The sequence below is a fragment of the Symphalangus syndactylus genome, chromosome 1 (assembly GCF_028878055.3).
Source record: "Symphalangus syndactylus isolate Jambi chromosome 1, NHGRI_mSymSyn1-v2.1_pri, whole genome shotgun sequence".
Taxonomy (NCBI): domain Eukaryota; kingdom Metazoa; phylum Chordata; class Mammalia; order Primates; family Hylobatidae; genus Symphalangus; species Symphalangus syndactylus.
The window spans coordinates 121,455,161-121,479,921 of NC_072423.2; the positions used below are offsets into that span (position 1 = coordinate 121,455,161).

Consider the following 24,761-nt stretch of genomic DNA (forward strand, 5'->3'; position numbering starts at 1 on the left):
TAGATATAAAGATGTGAATGTACATACATATACACATAGAGTATATGCACTTATAAAATTGTGAACATACTGACATGTTTCCACTTTGATGGGGGAACAAATCATGTTCAAGAAGGAGATAAACAACATCCAATAAAGACATTAAACATTATAAGTATGTGGCCCAGACAAGCATTGCCTGCAAGCTCACCCAACTGAAATGTTGTGTGATATCAGCTTTAATTTATTTAGACAGCAGAACTCTACGTGACTGCCTTTGAAATGAGGCTATGTCAAATAGTTTCAGTACATCATCAAAGTTCTTAGTTTAAAAAACAAACACACAAAAACCAAAATGCATGCATTAGGAATGTCACATAATTTTATTCTAGAGACAAAACTTATGAGGATCACAGCTTTTGTGTAATTTGGAAAGTTTTTAATATTAGAAATAAAATTTATATTCAGATATTAGCAATACCATTTTAAAAATCCCAAATGATATATCAAGCTAGCAAAGCTGATACCCTTCAAACTGGATTGAGGATACCAGAAAAAAATAAATGCAGAACTATGTTATTAAAACTTGTAGAGTGAATTGTAGCCTGGAAGGTTGGAACACATCCCTTGAAATTTGAGGAAGGAATCTCTTTACACTTTCTGGATTGCCTGTATGACCTCCAGACATGTGGCAGCCTGCATGTTTTCGAACTCCCCATGGATACTGCTGAATATAAAACCCAGGTGCTGAGACTAGCACGGAAGCCCACAGATCCCAGGCATCACCCTCAGCAAGTATCTCTGCAATCAGCGACTGTGGCATCCTAGGTAATATGAGCATTTAATTATCTAATTGGCACTTTACTAGCAATAGCAGCCACATTGATGGTAATGGGGGTGACCAGTTTATATAGCAACAGCCCCTGAACTCCCAATCAACCAGGCAAGGCAATTGAGTTGGAGATAATATGCTAGTAGGTAGGGTTAAATGACACAATGTATCCATTAAATAATTGTTCCAATAATATCCACTTACCTAGTACTATAATATGATGAACTAATGAAATAGATAATATCCTCATTTTACAGATGGGAAAAATGTGACTTAGAATAAGTAATTCAGACACAGGAAATCCACAGGCAGCAGAGCTCAGACTCAAACCTTTTCAATTCATGCCTTTTTTTCCATTTTAATTTCCAATTGTTGGAACGATGCCAGAGCCCTTGCTCTTCTCACTGTGCCAGACTGACTGCAAGTGTATTTATAGGGCTCATTCCATCAATAACATCACCCAGGCCCTGAGTGAGGCCCTGGGGGGATGAGTGTAAGATTCTCTGATCCTGACTTATGCATACTCCATCCAGCAAGGAAGATGGACAAGTAAGTGAACTGATCAGCAAAGATGTCCAAATTATAGCAGTGGAAGTATCAAGGGAGCTCACAGAAAGGAGCTCCATCTGCTCAGCAAGAAGTGTGAAGGCTCTTAAGTCAGAGGGCTATGCCAGGACCCCTTATCACTGCCAATAATGATGACTCTTTAGACTCTGCTTCCACAAAATACCCCACATCATTCACCCTGACAAACCCAAAACAGGAAAATAACAGATCACTAGTACACAAAAGTCATGTCCTATATAAAATTCTCTAGTCATCGTATTGTAGCACAGCTTTGAAAGGTTAAATTATAAAGACTGCCCACGTAGCTGAATAGAGGAAACAGATAATTCAGGGCCATGTAGGGTTTGAGAAGAAAGTGTCATAAGTCTTTGGCCCACACATGGACAACTACCACATGACTGTTCTTCAAGATGTTAACTCCCTCCAAGACCGAGATTGTCCCCCAATGTGAACTGAAATTGAATCCACCTTGTAAATCCAATCCCTAGAGCTTTGGTAACCATCTCTCATAACCATTAAGATGACATCTGGCAATTTTGAACAATTACCACCATAGTAATTCTAATAGTATTTAGGACCTCTGTGATTCTTTACATCCAAAGAATGCTCGTGCCAATTTTCTATTTTGATGATACAGTACATCAGTCAATAGGCCATGAGGAAAGTTGAGCCATATCTTGAAATGAGGATATAAAGAAAGCACAGGAATAAACTAACAACCCAACCCAAGCACTTTGTGTTATTAGGCTTGGGCCTTCAGGCTGTAATCCCTTGCAATAAGCCAGAGAGCCAATTGGGCAAGAATTTAATCTTGTTAAAATATTTCTCTAAAAATTAAATGTTTTAAACAAAATAGCAGTTTGAAACATACACAAAAAATAGGCATACGGATTGAAAAGAAAAATATCAAAACGTCTCTATTCAAAGACAACATAAGTTGCAATATAGAAAACCCTAGAATCTACCACAAAAAATCAAGAATAGGTAAGTTTAGCAAAATCACAGGATCCATGATCAACGTACAAAATTCACTTATATTTTTATATACTAGCAATGAACAATTAGAAATCAAAATTGAAACAGAATGCTATTTTTGATATCACCAAAAAGCATAAAATCTTAGGTACAAACCAGACAAAATATGTGCAAGATCTATGTACTAGAAACTACAAAACAATAAAAGACCTAAATAAATAGAGAGATATACCATGTTCATGAATTATCAGACTCAGTATTGTTATAGTTCTCCCCAAATTGAGCTATAAGCTCAACACAATTCCTTTCAAAATCCTACCATAATATATTGTAGAACCTGATACAATGAAAATTTATATGGAAAAGTAAAAAAGCTAGGAAATTTTTTACCAGAACAATTTTTTTAAATGAAGAACGATGTTTGAGAATTCACACTAACTGATTTCAATACTTACTACTAAGCTACAGTAATAAAGTATGGCTTTGGTGAAAGGAAAGATACATAAATTAATAGAAAAAATAGAAAGTCTAGAAATAAACCCATAAATATATGATCAACTGATTTGTGGCCAAATTGCAAAGGTAATTCAGTGGAGAAACTTTTCAACAAATGATGTTGAAATAATTACAAAAAAATTGAGCCATATGCAAACCATATACAAAAAAATTGAACCTCAATTCATACTTCACACCATTACAAAAAATTAACTTAAAATGGATAATACTGTAAAAGTAAAACCTAGAATTTAAAACTTCTACAAGAAAATATCTTTGTGACCTTGAATTAGAAAAAGATTTCTTAAATGCAACACAAAAAGTATGACCCTGCAGGGGGTCCCTGGGGAACAGCGTAGACCTGTACATCAGTATCTCATCTGTATCTCATCAGAGAGGTGAAGAAACTGGGGTATCAAAAATAAAAAATAATAATATTTTATTTTTAAAGACCAGTGTGATAGTAAAATTTGATAAATTTGACTTTGTCAAAACTTTGGCTCTTCACAAAACACTGTTAATAAAATAAAAAGGCAAGTCACAGACTTGGAGAAAATGCTTGCAAAACATATTGTTTATAAGTGTCTTGTATCTAGAATATTTTTAAACCCCTCAAAATACAATAATAAAACAATCCGATTTTTATATGTAGAAGATTTAAGCAAAGATTTCACCAAATAAGTGTCTTTGGTGGATTATCTTTATACTCATTAAAAGATGCCCAACTTCACTAGTCATTACGAAAATGCAAAATTAAAACTACAATGAATACCTTTACATACCTATCAGAATGAATAAAATTTTTCAAGCTGGCAGTACCAAGTGTTAACAATAAGCCCAGGTTACTGGTAGGAATGCAAAATGTTACAACTTCTTTGGAAAATAATTTAGCTGTTTCTTAGAAGTTTAAACAAATATCTACCATATTACCCAGCATTACCAGTCCCAGTTATTTACCCAATAGAAAGGAAAACTTATGTTCACATAATGTTCACAGCTTTATTCATAATCACCAAAACTGGAAACAAACGTCTTTCAGCTGGTGAGTAGCAAACTGTGGTATGTGAATCCATGTATATACACACACACACACGCACACTCACACACATATGTGCACGTATGTATATACATATATGCACATACATATAAACATACACATATAGAGAGAGAGACCATATGGATGCATATGTATATATACTATATACATATATACTGTATATGGATGGCTATATATATAGTTGTGTTCATCCAAGGCTGGGGTTTCCCCAGGGGTATAAGACAAATATTCAGAAGGCAAGGGATTCTAGGGTATTTGTGAAAGAGATTAAAATGTTGGGGCCCGGCGTGGTGGCTCACACCTGTAATCCCAGCACTTTGAAAGTCTGAGGTGGGCAGATCATGAGGTCAGGAGTTCAAGACCAGCCTGACCAACATAGTGAAACCCCTCTCTACTAAAAACACAAAAATCAGCCAGGCGTGGTGGCAGATGCCTGTAATCGCAGCTACTCAGGAGGCTGAGGCAGGAGAATCACTTGAACCCAGGAGGCAGAGGTTGCAGTGAGCCGAGATCACGCCATTGCACTCCAGCCTGGGCAACAGAGCCAGACTCCGTCTCAAAAAAAAAAAAATGCAACAACATGGTTCAAAAGCACTATGTTAAGTAAAAGAAGCCAGACTCAAAAGGCTATAATAATACATAATTCCACTTATATGGAATCTTAGAAAAGGCAAAACTATAGGGACGGAAGATAGGTCAGTGGTTACTATGGGCTGGGGAGTTGACTGCATAGGTGAAATATAAGGAAATTTTGAAGGGTAATGAAAATATTCTATATCTTACTTGTGGCAGTAGTCATAGGACTATGTGCATAGAAATGTATGCCAAAAGAGTTTAATTTTACCACATGTAAATTATACTTCAGTAAGCCTGATACATGTGAAGTATGTGTGTGAGCATATAAACTACATGTGCATACATGACACTTTTGAGGTACATGCTTCCTTTTTTGTCTGAATACATGCAATTGAACTATAACTGCCCAAAGGAAAATGCTTAGTGATAGGATAAACACAATTCTGCTTATACCGAGCTACTATTGTCCTGCTGTGTGCTTTTCTCCAGTGATGCTCAGCTGCCCAAAAACAAACATGGTGAAGCCAGTTAGTTGGGTTCATCAAAGGCTGGGGTTTTCCCAGGGGTGTAAGACAAATATTCAGAAGGCAGGGGATTCTAGGGTATTTGTGAAAGACATTAAAATGTTGGGATATCATTTCTAATTTGGAAAGCGAGGAAAGTGGAGTCTGATAGATGGAGATAAAAATGGAGGAGTCAGAGCACTGGAGGCACATGGTAAAGTTTAAGAACAGTTGCTGTGAGGGCATTTGGCAAACAAGTTGGAAGAGAAGCAGAGTGTGGATGTGGAGTTGTGTGATTCCACTGATAATTTCAGAGGTGGCAGTCTGTTTCCTTCATTGGAGAAGGAGCTCCTTAAGAACAAATTATTTATATACAGCTCTGTTGAGCTGAGCTCAGTCAGCCCTAACTACTGCCTAGAAGCCTGGTCTCTAACATTCCAGGTGTACCCTAACCTTCTCAAACCTCTAGCTCGCTCATTCTCGGGCATGACCTGCCTCTATCTTAATGCCTATTAATGGGTCTCTCTCTACTTTGCACAATCTAACAGCTTTTCTTGTTCCCATCAAAGGCCATATGTGCTATGGAGGAGCCTTATTTTATCAACTACCTCCATTCCCTCTACTTTGTTTCTAGCTTGATCTCAATCCTGCACCCCTTCCCATCAGAAAGTCAAATTGGCTAGCATTTATATGCAGGGGAAAATTGGAAGTTACAATGTGCTTAGGGTTCCAACTTGGGGGATTAGTTGGACAGCTGTGTTATTTGCTGAGATAGCAAACAAAAGAAGAACAAGCTTTGTAGGAAAGAAATCAAGTGTAGACAGATTAGGTTTTCCAACATCAAATTGATCTGCTGAGTGAATAAGCTCATACATTAATGTCAATGATGAATTAAGGTTTAGAAGTCATCAGCATGTGAGTCATAATTAAAACCACAAGAGAAGGCAAAATCATATAAGCAGAGAGCTCAGTATGGAACCCTAGGGGACCTCAAGGTTGAGCAATTGGCAGAAAAGGAAGCACTCACAAGAAGATGGAGAAGGAAAGTTCCTGAAGAGAAAAGGAAGAAGAGAGTCACAGAAACCAAGAGAACGGAGAATTTAAAGACTGAATGAGAGAACAGCCCAACAAATCCAACAGAAAGCACCATTGATAAACAGACTGGATTCAGCATTCATTAGGAAAAGCAGCATGAAGGCCACAGGTAAGCATTAGAGCAAACACTACTGGTGCCTTGCCCATAACCCCTTGCCCTTACCACTCTTGTGCTCAGCCCCACTTCCAGGTGCCAGCGCTTGCCTTTCTTTTCCTGAGGGCTTTTATCTTGCTGCTGCAGCCCACTTTGCCATCTCCTTAACAAGCTGGATGTGTCAAAGAATGAATGCCCCCATCCTTGAAGCAGCGTTGGCTGACTAATGACTGACAAGAACTGGTGTATAAATATCCCAGTTCCTCCACCCCTCAGGTGAGATAACTGACGCACGTGTCTACACTGTTCACCAGAGGTCCTCGGCAGGACTAAGCTCCAGGAACCCACAGTGAGAATTGGTTAGATAATGCTTTTTTTAAATTGGCTCTTTCCCTTCCTTGTCTTGCTTCCCACATTCCCCCAGTGTCCCCTTCACCTCCCAAATAAACTTCTTGCCCTTGTATTGTTACTTCTGGAGGAATCTGCACAAGAGGAATTCCAGGGGCAGGGGGCGCTAAGGGAAGAAATTAGAACACAACGAATTGAAGAGCAAATGGGATGTGAGGAAGTAAAGATGACGAGTTTACACTATTCTTTTAAAAATTTGTCTAAGGTAGAGAGAAAAGAGGATAGGGCCAGACATGAACACACAGTCAATATAAGAGAGCAAAACATGTCGAAATGCTAATGAGAAAGAGACAAGATACAAAGGCTGAAGTGGTTAGGGGGGTTGCTAAGTTGTACAGTTAAGACCCCAAAGGAGATAAGAGGTTGGAAGATCACAGGGAGCAGTGGGAGACTGGCCTCATCAGTGAATGAATGCTTCATCCTCTGAGGCTGAGGGGAAGGATTTAAAGACAGATGCATATTCTGATGAACGTGTGGGGGCTGGTGGAGCCAGGACAGTCTGGGGAGTGGCTGGGGTTCATCCATTTGTGGTGGCACCAACCCACCAGGCTATAAAGCTTTTCCCAAACTGTGCTCAGCAGCTCTATGCACACATGACCATCCTCAGCAGCTGGAAAACCAATGCAGGCAGGTTGTGAGCTTGATCTAGAATCAGGGATTTATAAAACGAGTGTTGAGGCCGGGCGCGGTGGCTCACGCTTGTAATCCCAGCACTTTGGGAGGCCGAGGCGGGCGGATCACGAGGTCAGGAGATCGAGACCACGGTGAAACTCCGTCTCTACTAAAAACACAAAAAATTAGCCGGGCATGGTGGCGGGCGCCTGTAGTCCCAGCTACTCAGAGAGGCTGAGGCAGGAGAATGGCATGAACCTGGGAGGCGGAGCTTGCAGTGAGCCAAGATTGCGCCACTGCACTCCAGCCTGGGCGACAGAGTGAGACTCCGTCTCAAAAAAAAAAAAAAAAAAAAACCAGTGTTGAAGGAGAATGAGAGACAACTGGGTTAAGGCTATCAGAGAAGGCATAGTTAACCATGTGGTCTGGACCAGGTAAGGACCTGTGACCAGGCAGAGGCGTCACACTCCAAAACAACACACGGCTCCCAGGACTGGAAGCCTCTCTGGCTAACCTAGGCCTCTGCAAAAGCATCTGTTCTGCATAAGCATTGTGCTATAGGGACCACCAGGATGTATAAAGGCCTGCTCCCAGATAGGAAAGAGTATATGCCACAGATAGTGCAAAATTCAAGAGTTCAGTCACCCAAACTAATAAAAGCAATAATGCAACCTGAGACACAGGCAGAACAAGAGCCTGAACAGAAAGCAAAGAGCTCAGGCCTTTTCTCTAGCTCTGCTGTTACCTGGAAAATCATAGTCTTCCAGGCTGCTTGTGTGCAGGGCTCAATTTAATAATACAAAACATGCTGTGCAGAAAAGATTGAGTCGAAGGCACACACAGCACTTCCCAATACATGTGACTGATTGACTCCAAATGAACCACCCACAGCCATGGTGGTTTTCAAAGAACCACAGATCCCCAGCTCCCAAAAGCAGAACACTGAAACCAAAAGAGGCCCAGGACATACCTGTTAAACCCAAAGGCAAGGACAACCTTGTGAAATCCTAAAATCTTAGAACTGAGAGGACAGAATAAACTAAGAGGGAGACGCCATGGTTTCCGCCTATCAAATATTAAGAATGCTACCATGTTTAATCAGAATGCTGGAAATCGTACAAGAGGTTCCTAAGATTAAATCATGCTCTGGTTTTTGAGAAGACCTATCCAAGGGAGTTATTAAGAATCCAATGGCCGGGCACGGTGGCTCACGCTTGTAATCCCAGCACTTTGGGAGGCCGAGGTGGGCGGATCACGAGGTCAGGAGATCGAGACCACGGTGAAACCCCGTCTCTACTAAAAAATACAAAAAATTAGCCGGGCGTGGTGGCGGGCGCCTGTAGTCCCAGCTACTCGGAGAGGCTGAGGCAGGAGAATGGTGTGAACCCGGGAGGCGGAGCTTGCAGTGAGCCGAGATTGCGCCACTGCACTCCAGCCTGGGTGACAGAGCAAGACTCCGTCTCAAAAAAAAAAAAAAAAAAGAATCCAATTAGGCCTTGAAAAAAGAATCCAATTAGGCCTTTGCCAAAATTATTTAACCTCTAAAAGCAATACCTCAGAAATAGCACTGTTTCAGAAAGCAAGTTGGCTTCAGAGAATCTTTTTTACCCTTTCTTCATGTGCAAGTTAGTAGCTCTGCTTAAGCGCAAATATTTCCCATCAAATCAACCCGCCTCCCACTCCTTTGATTCAAAATAGTCAATCAGTATCAATAAAAGGAATAGACAATATGATGAAGAAGTGGCTCCAATGTATTACCTGAAGACCTTTGGGAATCTAACAAGGAAAAATGAGTATCTCAAGTAGGACTCAGATAGCGCATAAGTGAAGTCATGGGACGTTATGGATGAAGCCTTTCAGATCCTCTGTTCCCAGGTAAGGGACAATGGCTGAGAAGGTAATAACAGCCTGTGGAGGCACCTTCTCTGACACCCACTGAGATTAGTTAACTGAGGGAGTCAAAGCACGCCAACACTAGGGTATCTCCTGAACTTAGGTGAATACACTGAGCAAGATTAGGTCCAGACAAATCTGTGGGTATGGTGAAGTTTGCTTTCATTGTCTTCTAACTCCTTTCCATGTCCTGATTGAACTCCAGCCACCCAAAGTCACCACTATAGGTGACATACCTTTTATACAATTAATTTCCTCTGTTTCATACATTTTCTAACTACTTCCATATATCAATACTTACCTGTCCTAGGACCCTTCTATTCAGGCTCCTTAAGAGGGTCTCAGTTAATGACTAGGTAACCTGTCATACAACTTGCTATTAAAGTTTTAGTGACTAGTTACTTCCTTCACAAATTAAACTTGCCTAATCTTGTGCCTTTTTAATACTTTCACTTTTGGTACCATAAATTTGTCACTCTCCACATTTCTTTACCTCACATCACAAATAATCTGGATTATTCATTTACGGATTGTTTAGGTCAGCATTGCTCATTGTGTAGTCTGTGTACTGTCTACGTAACTGTACCTTGCAGGGGTGAATGCTTACTAAAAAGGCACATACCCAGGCCTTAGTGGTGAGTGCAAAACCACATTTTCTAGGGGCATCTTTAACATTCTCCCCCATTGACTCTTCTTCCTACTAAATCAGTAAACATCATGTGATACCTACACGTAGTAGATGCTACACAAGTGCTGGGTATCAGAGTAGATATGAGAATCTCACGCTACTAACTTATAAACAGATTCAGTTCCAAATAGTAAAAGGTCTAAAAGGTTGGCATGCTGATATACCTTCAGAACTGTAAAATAAATAAATAAATAAAAATAAAAAAATTGGCCAGCCATGTGTGTATTGGGGCAAGAATATAGGGGAAATCTCTGTACCTTCCCCTTAATTTTGCTGTGAACCTAAAACTGCTCAAAAACAACAACAACAACAAAAAAAAACCTAGCCTACAGAGCCAATAACTCCCTGCTTACAGTTCTCATGGTCCCATGTACATGCATATTATCAAAACATTAGGGCACTGATCCCTACACGATGACACCTATTCTCTTATTTGGTCCTGGTGAATCTCAAACAACACGGCTTCCTCACTGCCATATTCCCTTCCCCCAGCACATCAAATAGAACTTTACAGGTATGCAATAGGATTTGTTGAGTAAGTGAATGAGTGAATGAATGAATGGTATTGCCACTGAGATTGACATCAGATGAAGTGTGTTAGGAGGATGGATGGGTCCAATGGATTACCCTCTCCTTTTACTTATACAGATATTGATTAGAGTCACCGTTCGTTATCTCCCTGAGGCACAGGCATTGAGGAACTCATTTATTCAATCTGTTACCGTGGTCAATAATCTCAATTGATAGATTAACAACTTCCAGTCCTATTAGACAACAGAAGCAATGGCCACAGTCACCTGAAGTATGCACCAATAGCACCTAGGAGGAAACCAGAAGCCACACTAGGTATTTCAAACAGAGGGGATTTAATGGAGGGAGCTAATTACACAGGTTGGGTAATAAGGCTGAAGAGGGCCATGGAGACAGCCCGGTGTTAGTAAACACAGGAAGCAGCTACTAACCTTAGGGCTGGGGAACAAAAGGGAAGAGATGGTGTTACCAGAACCTAGAAGCTTTGACGGGGGACCCCCCACGGCTGGCGCCTGGCCCTCTGAGGGGGCTGCTGCGCGGCTGTTTCTTGGACTTCTGAGGGGAACGCTGCTTGGCTGGCGGTGGTCGGACCTCTGGGCGGGGACGTGGCTGACGCTCAGACCTCGGAGGGGACCGTGGCTGACGCTCAGACCTCGGAGGGGACCGTGGCTGACGCTCAGACCTCGGAGGGGACCGTGGCTTGGCTGGCGCTTTGACCACCGCGGGGGGCGCAGCTGGCTGTTGCTTGGGCCTCTGAGGGGACTTGGCACGGCGGCTGGTTCTGAGAGGGCCAAAAGAAGCTGGAGGCGGGAGCCAGGGCTCTCCTCTGCTGCTTAAGCGACGCTGGCAGGAGCTGGAAACAGGTAGGAAGGCCCTGCTCCCCCACCCACCTTCCAGTCTCCCTGGAGTGCCTTCCGGTGTCCGAGCCTGACCCGGAGCCGACTAGGGGGAAGAGTGGGGTGCGGAGCGGGAGGGGCGTGCTGGGAGCCGAGACCACGCGCTGTGCCCAGCCGGTGCCGCGGGGCTGGGCGGCCGCTCACCTGGTCTTCTGGCAGGCGCAGCAGATCCAGTCCTCCTCTTTCTTCTGGTAGAAGCAACCGCTCTTACAGATGCTGTATTTCCGATCCACTATCTCCTTCTTGGAATTGAGGAAGGTGAACGGCGGGCAGCAGTGTATGCTGAAGTGCTCGGAGTACTTCTGGTTTTTGGAGAGTCTGGGACCCTCCTTGGCCGTTTTCTGACTCATCTCACTGGAAATTGCCGATGCAAGGAGACAGGAGGAGACATAAACCACATCAGGAAAGGGAGCCCTCTACTCAGGAAGCCCCCTGCTACTCCCGTAGTCCAAGGTAACATTCAGGGTGGTCCTACAGAGCAAAACCCTGGAAGACCAACTTCCCCCCAACTCCGTGGAAAGGAACTCAACTAAGAATTCATTAATTTTCATTTGTGTATTTGGCTCTTGTTTTCCTTATGTTTTAGAGACCCATGTAAGATAGGAAAACATTTAAAACCAAACATATCCTTGACTAAATAATATTCTAGAGTTAGGAAAAGCCTTTTCTCTAAAAAGCAAAATAAAAAAGTTTATTATTATTTATTATTAAAACAATCATCATTCATGCAATAAAATACTACACAACAAGGAAAAAGAACAAACTGCTGACCTGCTGACATATGTCAACACATTTTGATCTCACAGACATAATGTGTTGAACAAAAGAAGTCAGACACAAGAAAACAAGCTGTGTGTATATGACGTTCAAGAACAGGCAAAACTAATCGATGGTGCTAGAAATCAGAGCACAGTTATATTTGGAGAAGGTGGGTTCTGACTAGCAACAGGGGAGTTTGCTGGGGACTGAAAACGGTCCTTCTAGGAATGTGACAAATGCAGAAATAGTCCTACCTAACACTGCAAAACACCAAAGCCCACAGGGGACTTACGTGACTATCAATCAACAAGAATCAATATAGTTAATGGGCATAAACTGGATATTGAGAATGTCTCTGCTCTTGACAAACTCAGGGTCAGGTTGGAGACGCATATGTGCAGTATGTAATTACAAAATAGTGTTATGTTGACCAATACAAATGTGTACAAAGCATGGAAAAAGGATAGATTCCTTGAAGACGGAACCTATAATCTGGGTTTTTAAGGATGAGTACAGAAAAATAACTAAATAACATTGAGGGGATATTTTAATTTTTTTGTCTGTTGGTGTGGTTGTCTTCTGCTACAAATAGAAATGACAGCTAAGAAGCAGGTAGAATGCAGTTACAAATACATTGTTTTTGCACCTCTGTTTGTGATCATCAAAATTGTGTGTCACATCTGTTATGTATGTTAAAAATATTCTTTCCCAATGTTTCACTTGATTTTATCATGCAAAAATAGTTTTATATAATTATCTTAGATATTATTAAAGGTTTTATATTTTTCCCAGAAAGTTTTCCCCACTCCATCAGCTTTTAACATACTCATGATGCCCCATTTTAAAAGAAATCCTCTCTGGATCCTGCTCCTGTTGTCTTTTTGCTTCCCTATTACCCTCCTCTTTTGTATATGCAAAGTTCTTGAAAAGTTATTAATACTTTTTCCCTCCATCTTTACATCTTCCACTCACTCACTCATCAGTGCACCCCACTGTGGCTCCTGGCCCTTTCCTCCCAAGGAAAAATGACTCTACATAGCTCCCCAGAGACCTCCATGCTGCTAAACTAATTGGCTTCATATTTGGTCTCTCTCCATCTAAACTCTTTCCTTTCCTGTGACACCACATTCTCCTAGATCTTCTCCTCTATCTCTAGTCTCTCCTTGTCCATTTCCCTTATAGGCTCATCTGCTTTTGGCAAACCTTTCATTTTTTTAACCCTAAACTTTTAATGTTAGAGTTATTTAAGGTGTAATAAATACTAAATAATAAATGAAGTTACCTTCACCCATTTAATTTAACATTTATTATATACTTTGGTTTTGCCTGGCACGGTGCTCAGTTCACATACTGGACACAAAGCTAAATCATGCTTAGTCCAGTCCTCAAGAAACTTATCCACCAGTGGGAGATACAGGCAAGTAAGTGATTAGAATGCACATGATGTGCTAATGGCCAGAAAAACTTCATTTACTGAGACCAAATAAGTACAAGTCACTGAGATGAGGAAGTCGGTAGATCAGATAAACATCCTGCTCACAATGAGCTCACCTTGTAGGTAGAGGAATGTCCACAGACATCAGTAAGTGTGATACAAGGCCAGCATGCTCTGCAACATGAGAATGTGCTGGCACAATGGCATGAAAAGTCCACAGAAGAGAGGGCAATATGTTGGGCTAAAGAACAAGGTGAAACTTCATGGGCAGAGGCATTTCATCTGGCCGAAGATGAGGGCTTGGGAATGACTGATACCTAATCAGATACACAGTGAATTGCATTACCCCTGAGAGCCCTCATCCTATCTGCACTGCAGAATTGGAAGACATAATAGAGCCAGGACACAGGCAGTGAGGCAGGTGAAGTGTCTAGCTCGTGTGACTGGGAACACAGTCATGCCATCAGCTAATCAGAGGTCTAAGTAGATGAGAAGGAGGGAGATTATCTCATTGGTCTGAGACACCATGAGTTTAAAGAGCCAAGGACATCCATGAAGAAATGGGCATTCTAAACTCAGGACCTAAAGCTCTCATCTTGAGAGCTCTTCACCTGAGGGAAGGGGGCACAACCTTGGGCATGGATGAGATACCTGTGAACTCAGCGAGGAGTCAGTCAAGGGAAGGCTTCCAGGAGGAGGAGTGGACCTGCCTTCAAGCTGCAGGAAGAAGGAGTAATGGGTATTCAGAAAGGTAGGATGAGTAGCAGTCTCCTAGGAGAGAAATTGCTGAATTTTCAAAAGGAGATGATCAGATATATTCAAAGGAGCCCTTTATCCAGACAGGTATGTATAGGCCAATGAGAAGCTGCAGCTGACTTATAGGGTCAGATTCATTGCAAAGACCCTAAAGGTCTGCTAAGCCCTTCCCCAAGTCCTATATAGGTCGCTAAGTTCAGCTAGAGTTTCTCCCTCCCATGGGAAATAATGAAATGAAACACTTTAGGACTAACCTTCAGGAGCAATTTCTTCAGGTGCCCAGCACATGGAGACTGATACTCAACTCTCCACAGGCAACCCAGGCATTCCCAATTCCTCTGGCCTTCTAGGGTCACCTTTTCCCAAACGGCTCAGGCACCCATCACAAATAACAGAAAATCTAGCTCTTACCCCAACTGTTTAAGAAATAATTAGTATGGGAGAAGAAGGAGATTTGAAGTCCACTGTGACTCTGAATTCCTTCCCTAATTGAATTCTCAAATCCCACTCACTGCTCCAGCTGATGTAATGCCTGGGTCACTGTATGCCCATCTGCACCCCCGCCCAGTCATTTCTTCTCCCAGCACTTCAGGGGAAAATTGTTTTTTACTCCATGACTTCCCTCACTCCCTGTCTCCCCTGACCATGTCCGGCAGGGGGCAGCATCACCTCTAGTCATCCATCGATGCATGGTCCTTAAGGAAAAAGTAATTCTCTTCCCTGGAAGAACCTCGCCATTCCTAACACAACCACCTGAAAATGCATCCAACTTTCAAAATAATGTTTTCTCCCTCCTTTAGTAAAATGTTTATATTTTTGAAAAGACTGTCGGGAGGATCACGAGGTCAGGAGATTGAGACCATCCTTGCCAACATGGTGAAACCTGGTCTCTACTAAAAATACAAAAATTAGCTGAGTGTGGTGGCACGTGCCTGTAATCCCACCTACTTGGGCAGCTGAGGCAGGAGAATCGCTGGAACCAGGGAGGCGGAGATTGCAGTGAGCCGAGGTCGCGCCACTGCACTCCAACCTGAGAGACAGAGCAAGACTCCGTCTCCAAAAAAAAAAAAAAAAAAAAAAAACCTGGCCTGCTAATTCTTTTCCCAGGTGGCAGAAATACAGCAGTTAGTTGGGGTACCTGGTTAAGTGGTTCTATATACTGCTTCCCCAACTGTCGGCCCCACGCCACCATCCAATTTAAAAACGCTAAGCCCCACATGCTAAATGAGAGTCACTGTTTTATAACACACCAGGATTGGTAGTAAATTCCTTGGAAATACAGGCTGTTAAATTAAGTTTAGCCTAAAGCCACATCCTCACATATTTTAAGTTCTGCCTAACGGTTTATTTGTACGTAGTAAACCATAACCTAACTGGATGGGTACATTGTAACCCAGTCTTACACCAATCACAGAGTTTTAGTCAATCACAGACAGCCAACGGTGTTCAGATAAGGCAAATTCCAGCTGTAACCAGTCCAGCTGTTTCTGTACCTCACTTTCGGTTTCTATTTGTCACTTTCCTTCCTCTGTCCTTTCTCTGTGTGGTGGCCCTGGAGTCCCTCTGAACTTAATCTGGTTCTGGGGACTGACTGATCTGTGAGTTGTTCTTTGCTGAATTAAACTCTGTTAAATTGAATTTGTTTTATTAAAGTTTTTCCTTTAATAAAGAAAATAACTAACAGCGAAGAAGTAACAATTTACCGAGCACCATTGTGTATGGCTGTTTTGCATACTTTACCGCATTTTATAATGTGGCATTATTAACAAACTAAAGATGGAAAATCTAAGGAACATGACTAAGTCCATAAGCCAGTAAGAGGCAGCAATGTGGATTTGAATCCACATCTGTGTGACTCCAACATCCCGAGCACTTTAGCCAGGTCCAACACTGCTTTGTGCTTCCTGTAGACTCAACCCTCCTCCCAAGGAATAGGAGTCCAGGTGCTGGGCCCAGAGTAGACTTCGGGGGACTAGAGATGGACACAGGGGTGGGATAAGGCTCAAAGATCCATGGGTCTATGTCCTAGGGTGAGAAAGACTGAAAGTTGGGGAAACAAATCACTCCAGAAGAGAAAGATAGAGAATGGAGTTTGGAGACTTCACAACAACAGAAACCAGGACTTCCCTGCCAGCGCCAGAAGGGTCCCTGTCTGGGACTAGTAGTAAGCTTGGGATGGGCCCTGAGGAAAGTGTGACCCACAGGCACTTCTGCAGCTCCTCCCCTCCAGTCCATTAGTGGATTAAAAAATCTATATTCACTGCTGAAAGTTAGAAAACTCAGATGGATGAAAATAATACGCCTGGTGTGGTGGCTCATGCCTGTAATCCCAGCGCTTTGGGAGGCCGAGGCAGACAGATTACTTGAGGTCAGGAGTTCGAGACCAGCCTGGTCAACATGGTGAAACCCCATCTCTACTAAAAATATAAAAATTAGCCAGGCAGGGTGAAGTGGCTAACGCCTGTAATCCCAACACTTTGGGAGACTGAGGCGGGCGAATCACCCAAGGTCAGGAGTTCGAGACCAGCATGACCAACGTAGAGAAACCCCTTCTCTACTAAAAATACAAAATTAGTTGGGCATGGTGGTGCATGCCTGTAATCCCAACTACTTGAGAGGCTAAGGCAGGAGAATCGCTTGAACCCGGGAGGTGGAGGTTGTGGTGAGCTGAGATTGCACTATTGCACTCCAGCCTGGGCAACAAGAGTGAAACTCCATCTCAAAAAAAAGGAAAAAAAAAAAAAAAATTAGCCGGGCGTGGTGGTGGGCGCCTGTAATCCCAGCTACTCAGGAGGCTGAGGCAGGAGAATGATTGAACCCAGGAGGCAGAGTTTGCAGTGAGCCAACATCATGCCACTGCACTCTAGCCTGGACAACACAGCAAGACTCTGTCTCAAAAAAAAGAAAAAGAAGCCAGGCACGGTGGCTCATGCCTGTAATCCCAGCACTTTGGGAGGCCAAGGTGGGCGGATCACGAGGTCAGGAGATCAAGACCATCCTGGCTAACATGGTGAAACCCCGTCTCTACTAAAAATACAAAAAAATTAGCCGGGCGTGGTGGCGGGTGCCTGTAGTCCCAGCTACTCAGGAGGCTGAGGCAGGAGAATGGTGTGAACCTGGGAGGCAGAGCTTGCAGTAAGCCGAGATCGGATCACTGCACTCCAGCCTGGGTGACAGAGCAAGACTCCGTCTCAAAAAACAAAAAAAAAAAAAAAAAAAAAAAAAGAAAGAAAAAGAAAAAGGAAATAATACAAATTCACAAATTCTTACCCCGTGGTTAGCCACTTGTAAAACATGTTAACTTTTTTCTTTGAGAACATTTACAGGTATACAGTTAATAAAAAGTAGGACCACACCTTACATATTTTTCAAATTTATATTATTGAAAAAATTATTCACTTTTCAAGTTCATGTTATCTGTAGTGTTCTCTTAGTTTTTAAAATTTGTAATAAATCTGTAATTATAATCTCTATAGTTTATATTCTATATTTGTATCTTCTCTCTTTTTTTTGAGTACTTTTGTCAGAAGCTATCTACTTCATTTTTTTTTTCAAAAGTAAGGAAGTGGTTTTCTTGTCTTTGTTCTTTTTTCCCCCAGTTTATTCATTTCTGTATGCACTTATAATTGCTTTTTTTCTTCTTTCTTTTCTTTTCTTTTTTTTTTTTTTTGACAAGGTCTCACTCTGTAGCCCATTCTAGAGTACAGTGGTGCAATCACAGCTCACTGCAGCCTCAATGCCTCAGCCTCTTGAGTAGCTGGGACTACAGGTGCGTGCCACTACACCCAGCTAATTTTTTTTTTTTTCTGTAGAGATGGGGTCTCCCTGGGCTCAAGTGATCCTCCTGCCTCAGACTCCCAAAGTGCTAGGATTATAGGCGTGAGCCACCACGCCCAACCTATAATTTCTTTTCTTCCATTTTCTTTATATTTGTGTTATTGTTTTGGTTTTTTTCTTATTGAGTAAAATGCTTCATATATATACATTTATGGCTATAACCTTTTCCATTGTACAACTTTACCTGCATGCCACAAATATTAAAATAATTTTTAATCTTCATTTTAATTATGGATGAGTTCTTCTTCAATTCATCAGTTATTACAAAATCTCTTGTAAAATTTCCAAATATATAGAGGTATTTTTGTTATATCGGCTTCTAATTTTAATGCAGTTAGAGAAAGCAGTCGCCATGAAAATGACTCCAACAGTTGTTCAAATTTGCTTTATGACCTTGTTCTACATGTGCTTGCAAAGACTGTGCATTTCTGGAAACAATTTGGGATTGTCTAGTGAGGATAAAAATGTGCACAAACTGTGGTCTAGCAGTTTACTCCTGGGTACAGCAGCCATCTTGGACCGCAGCTCAACCTTACAGGTGAAGCCACTTCCTGTGAGGCGGTGGAGCAAAAATACCAGAGGAGCCTGAATCCTGGAGGACCATGGAGTTTGCTGTTTCAGGCCTGGACTCTTGAACTCTGAACACCTTTTACATGAGAGACAAACTTCTACCTTGCATAAACCACTATTATTTCAGTTACAAGTAACCAAATACATTCCTAATTGGTTACGCTCAGTTTCCTGTAATAATAACAACACTTAACTCGGGGGGCTTTGAAAATATGAAATGAAATAAAGTAAATAAAAAATTGTAACTAAAGTAAATAACTTGCTTAATAAATTGTATTTTCCTTTCACGGATGAGAATTCATTTAAATGACCTGTCTAATCCTGCTGAATTTTTTAGACATACTCTATTTATCTCACTGTGTATCTCTGATGATACTTATGCATTAATCACATCTTTATATACATTAGTGGTTAAAAACAAATTATAAACACTGCATGACGTTTTCACAAAAGATACCACCTAATTGCAAGCAAAGATAATTATGAACTCTCTGGCAGGATGAAGAAAAAAAACAAATTTGAAACTGCAAAATATAATCTTCTCCAGGTTTCCATATAACCTAAAACTAAAGAGGAGAGAAAAGTGAAGCAAGCATTCAAAGAAGGAGAAGAAAGTGAAGGGAAGGATCCAAAGAAAGGAAAACAAAAACCTCTCCACCATTTATTGAGCACCTAGTATGTTCCATATGTTTTATATCTAACATTTGTAATTCCCCAAAACAGCCCTCCAGATAGTTCCTACTATTCCCATTCTACAGATGAGAAAATTGGGGAAGAATTTAAGTGAAATCCCCAACATCATACAATAATAATTTTAAAATAGCAAACTCATAATGGTTAATATGACTAGTAGACTGCCTAATAACTCAGTAATGAACCTTGATTTTGTTTGGCAGTGCTATATGCCTTGTTTAATCTATATAATTCCCCCATGTGACCACATTCTAGTCAATGAAAGGGAGGCAAAAAGTCTATGGGAAGATGACCTTTCTTCAATAATAAGGCTTTTTATTCAAGAAGGAACCCTCCTCTGGTAAGTGCATCCAGCCCAACCCAGTCATTCCTAGCCCCCAAGAGACAGGATTATTTCAAGCCTTTAGAACTTGTCCCATAGGGTTCCTTCCTCTGTCTTTTACCACTCAACAGTTGCACAGCAAATGCCTCCATTGCCTTGAGGTTCAGCTCAAAGTCAAGACACTCCTTGGGGAGTGTCTTTCCAGATCCTTCCTTTCCCCCAAAGAGTAATGATCATACCTCCTTCCTTTGTGTTCTGTGAATAATTCTAGGAAACCATCTAGAACTTTAGTGCTACCCTTACTGTTTCACTGTCTCCTTAAAATTTTTGTCCTTAAGCCTGTTCAATGCCTGACACAGAACAGGTGCTCAGAAGATGTTTGATTAAAAATGAGAGAATGAACAAAGGGTGTCTTTCACAACAGCTGCAGAACGCTTAGCCACTTATTTCCTGTCCCCAGATGCTCTCTAGCAGTCCCATGTTCCAATGAGGATTCAGGCAAAAATGTCTGTTCAATAGAGGAAGGGACCTTTCTCACTAACCTTGAAAGTTCTAAAACTGAGCTCTTTAGGGGACAAAAAAAAAAAGATTTTGTGAACACACGATATCTTTTTCTAATTCATACAAATTAATTAGCTATCTTTAATCATTACATACACATTTCATTACACGTCCTAGGGGTGGCATTAAGCTCTGTGTAACCACCAGTGTCATAGTATCTTTAAACACAGCTTCGCCATTCCCTAAAAAGGCTGCAGGAAGAAATTAAAACCATGAGTATAAAGTGGATTTTTTGCCCTTCTTCCCACCTTTCCTCCTTTCTTTTTGTCATCTTTTCTGAAAAAAGCAATTGGGATGTGGCATAATCATGTCATGAAAGCCACAGGTGGCCCTCAATTCTGGGCAGTCCTCTGGAAAGGAAAGAAAATGCAAGTGGTAAGTTGACATGCTGCAGCCCACTTGCCCCTTCATATCTGCATGGCATCACAGGAAGTCAGACATATAAATGGGTATAGAATTTGCAGACTGAAGGGTAGATGCAGGTCGATATTTCAAAAGCAGAATAGGTCTTCAATTCTTTCACTCAGCTCCCTCACAACCTTGAGCAAGGGTCTGTTCTTCCCTTGGTATAAAGAACTCAACATGGGAAGAACAGGAGACAAGCTTTGACCTTGACTGTGCACCCAGGACCTGAACCCTATGTAAGAATAACACACTGGCTTCAGATATCAAAACTCCAAAGGAAAATAATTATCAGTCTCCAGATCTATTATATGAACAAAGGAATGGGATGTTTAATATATACTTAAGAAAGAAATTTCAGGTTAATAAAGAAAGCAAGAAATTTCAAATTTATTCAAATCGAGATTGATTTTACCAAAAAAAGCACAACTGTTTTTTATTTCTCTGTAATTGTAGAATTGATGTGATATTACGAGCCCAACCCATGATGAATATTGGCTGAGAAAGAAAGTGGAAAGAAGAGAGCAACCAAAACTCTAAATTTATAGTGCCTTGGTCACTTCTAGCTGAAACCATCCCTTCCTACTTTGTAGTCAGTTAGAGTTCAGTTCCCTAACATGACTATTTCTCACCTCCCTCTCTTCCTTCTCAAGGTGGATAAGAGTATGAGAAAGCTGAGTATCTTCATGGCAGTGAGGGAAGGGGTGGCTGGTCTGGGTGGTGTCCTCTGCTAGGCCTTGCCATGGGGTGCCTCATCTGGTCTCACCCACCTTTTAGCATGAATGACACACATTGCTACTGACCACATGATCCAACCAAAGCCACTGGTCATCAGGCTCCTGACTCAGTAGCCTCTTATTCTGGTCCAGCTGTCCTCTCAGCTCCTTCACATCTATTCTAGGAAATGTTTGGTTCCCATGCATTACGAGTAGGGAACCAGGATCGTTACTCTGGGCCACTGACTTGGACAGCCTCCCAACCAAAGCTGTGCAGTCACTCACAGTCACACTGGATGAGGCTGAGGGCAGCCTTTTCTAGGGGCTTGCAGCACCACCACTACACTATTCCTGTTGAAGTGTGTCACTGTCCCTCATACACACAAAAAAAATTTTAAACCTATCTGGATGATTCTACCACACCATACCACATCCCCCACCATGGTTTTGAGGTTTCACCTAGAAAAAGGAGAAAACAAACGTCTGCCTCCTTAGCTTCCTCTCTCTCTCTCTTGCTTTTTCTCACCTTTCCCATTCTTTTGGCTAGAAAAACTCTTCTTTCTGCTTCCTCCTTCTCTCTGGCAAAGACTCGGCCTCTAGCGACTCTCTTTTCACCTCCAGGCACCAATCCTGAGGCTCAGCTTTCTTTGCAGAAAGGACATGCATGTTACACCATAGAGGAAACTCAGTGGTCTGAGTTGTCTGGTATGATTCTTGGTATGTAAGCTGCCAGTCCATTTGAAATTAAGAATTACAAAAACCAAAAATATATTATTTTGCTATTTCCTAAATCATACCCATTGAGAAGCATAAGTTATAAATAATAGCTAATAATAGTACTATTGATGGAGAGCTCACTGTAAGTCAGGCACTCTTCCAAGCTCATGACATTTATTCATCTATTTAACCCTGGTAATAATCCTAGGAGATAGATTACATTTATCCTTATTTTACAGATGAAGAAACTGAGGCCCAGAGAAGATAAATAAGAATAGCACAATTTATGAGTGACCAGTGAGATTAATTGTCTGTTATAATCCGTACCACCCTGTTCATACAGGGGAGATGGGGCCTCGGTGACATCATCAATTTGTCATTCACAGTCCAGAGGGCGACATCACTGTGACATACCTAACACTAGAGAAAGGGTGAAGATAGTCATAACAAATTACCTATCCCAAGCCTTTTTCTTTGTTCCCACTTTAAGGAAGAGAATGGAAAAGTGCTCCCTTCAGTGACCTAAGAATGTGCTCCACAGGACACAGAATTTCCCCCATAAATTCACAAAGTAGAAAAGACTTGTGCAAAATAAGGTCATGTTCTTCCTAAACCTTCCCTTTCCTTTTTCCTAATTCCTTCCAGTACATGGCTTTAATTTCTCAAAACCCACACCATCACCCCCTGTGCCTTCAAATGATCAGAAAAAACTGTAAGGAAGAGGCCAGGTGCGGTGGCTCACGCCTGTAATCCCAGCACTTTGGAAGGCTGAGGCAGGTGGATCACCCGAGGTCAGGCGTTCGAGACCACCTGGCCAACATGGTGAAACCTCATCTCTACTAAAAGTACAAAAATTAGCCAAGCGTGGTGGTGCATGCCTGTAATCCCAGCTACTTGGGAGGCCAAGGCATGAGAATCGCTTGAGCCCGGGAGGTGAAGGTTGCAGTGAGCCAAGATCACGCCACTGCACTCCAGCCTGGGTGACAGAGCAAGACTCTGTCTCAAAAAAAATGAAAAAATTGTAAGGAAGAGATGGAAGTAACTGGGAATTACAATTTTCATAATCTGGTTTTAAGAACAAAATGAAGTATCTAACATTTAAAATACTGAATTTTTTCAAAGCATGAAAAATTAGCTTTGAGTCTTAAAGTATTTATCAATCTTCAATGAGTTTTTGTTAAATGTTGCCTCCATTTCACAGTTTAATATTTACTCTCTGAATATCAATGCCCTTGAGAGCAATAAAATCTTTTAACCTTTCATTCTGTGAAGAGAAACAGAAATAAAATATATTTTCAGTAATAATAATAATATGCATGAAAAATTGTAACTGGAATTTTACTAATTGATGAGGACAGGGGGAGGATAGTAGGAAAATCCCAAACTTAATTTCTGCATATACCCCAGAAACAGGAGTGGTAATGAAATTACCAAAACAGAAAAAGTGAAGCATTCACTATTCTTTATCTTTCCTAAAGTCAGCCTAGCTTATTAAAGAGGAGAAGATGAGTGGGGAGATCTTGCATATTTACAAAGTGTGCAAATACAATGTAAGCAGTAAGGATTTGATTCTTATTTAATTATTGATATTCTTATAATTAGCTAACTACAGAAATATTATGGAGTCATTTGAAGACCAACTGAATATTAGACATCCATTTTTAAAGGTGATTATGAAGAGGTTGTATTGACATAAGAAAATACTTCTCTAATAACAACTGAAAGCAGCAGGAAGCTAGGTCATTAATTATATGGCAGAAATTCGGAGTGGCCAGCCAACCCAGCTGAAGCCAGTTAACCGTCAATGTGGCAGTTGGCTCGAAGGAACTTATAGCTCCCTCTGTTATCCTCAGTCACCTCCAGAGGTAGCACTCTCACCAGGGGCTGGGACAGGAGCCAGGTGGGGAACAATACACCCAGATCCTGCCTTGAATAGGTCAGATATATTAGTACCCTGGAGAGCAATTCTTGGTGCTAATTTTAAGGCTGACAAGGACCCCCTAAACAGTAGGTAGGAGCTACTGAGACAATTTATTTATGACCACAATAGACCCCACTGACAGGAAAGGCAGATGATATCAGTCTATATGTGCAAAGAATATACACATAAGATGACTGAAGGTAAAGGCAGCCAAATACAATACTAACAGTCATCCATTTGAAGATTTATTGAGTACCTTTAAGTGCCAGTGGTGAATAAGACAAAGAAGGTCCCTATGCTCACAGAGCTTAGGGTACAGAGAAGAAGACATTAACAGACTATCTCTTACCCCATGAGTAGTTTATCCAATGTATGACTGAAATGTGATTAGGGCTCTAACAGGAAGGAACTGGGTGCTAGGAGACAGTATAGCAATGAGACAAATTTAGATTAGAGGGCTAAGGAAGGATTCCTGAAGAAATGAAATTTAATTTGAGATCCAAAAGCTACGTGGGAGCCATCCATACATGAGGGAGAAAACAGTTACAGACAGAGGCCTTGAGACTTGAGGTCCCCGAGAAACCAGAGAACAGAGTGGCTGAAGCACAGTGAGGGAGGGGAACATTGAGGCTAGGGACAAGGCATGAGCAAGACCAGGCAGGCCCTTGAAAGTGAGCTAAGGAATGGGAAGGATAGGAAAGTGTTGAAAGGTCTTGACTAAAGGAGATAAATCTTCATATTTAGGTTCCATGAAGATCACTCAAGCTCCTTGCAACATAGATTAGAAGTAAGCAGGAGAGGAAACAGGAAAACCAGGGAGACATGACAGAGACTTTGACAAGGGCAATGGCAGTGGAGGTGGATTTTAGTG

The 24,761-nt window shown here is 41.5% G+C and overlaps 1 protein-coding gene across 2 annotated transcripts in view; it reads right to left on the minus strand.

The window, feature by feature from the left end:
• Window positions 1–24,761, minus strand: part of MOBP (myelin associated oligodendrocyte basic protein) — a 58,736-nt gene that overhangs the window by 13,637 nt on the left and 20,338 nt on the right. The window contains exons 3-4 of one of the 2 annotated variants that reach the window (XM_055282431.2): window positions 11,346–11,555; window positions 10,737–11,086 (exon numbers count right to left, since the gene is read on the minus strand). In XM_055282431.2, coding sequence (XP_055138406.1) covers window positions 10,771–11,086; window positions 11,346–11,551 — 522 coding nt within the window. In that variant the 5' untranslated portion in view covers window positions 11,552–11,555 and the 3' untranslated portion in view covers window positions 10,737–10,770. Of the gene's footprint in view, window positions 1–10,736; window positions 11,159–11,345; window positions 11,556–24,761 lie in introns of both variants that reach the window. The other variant, XM_063636674.1, reaches the window with a different exon arrangement.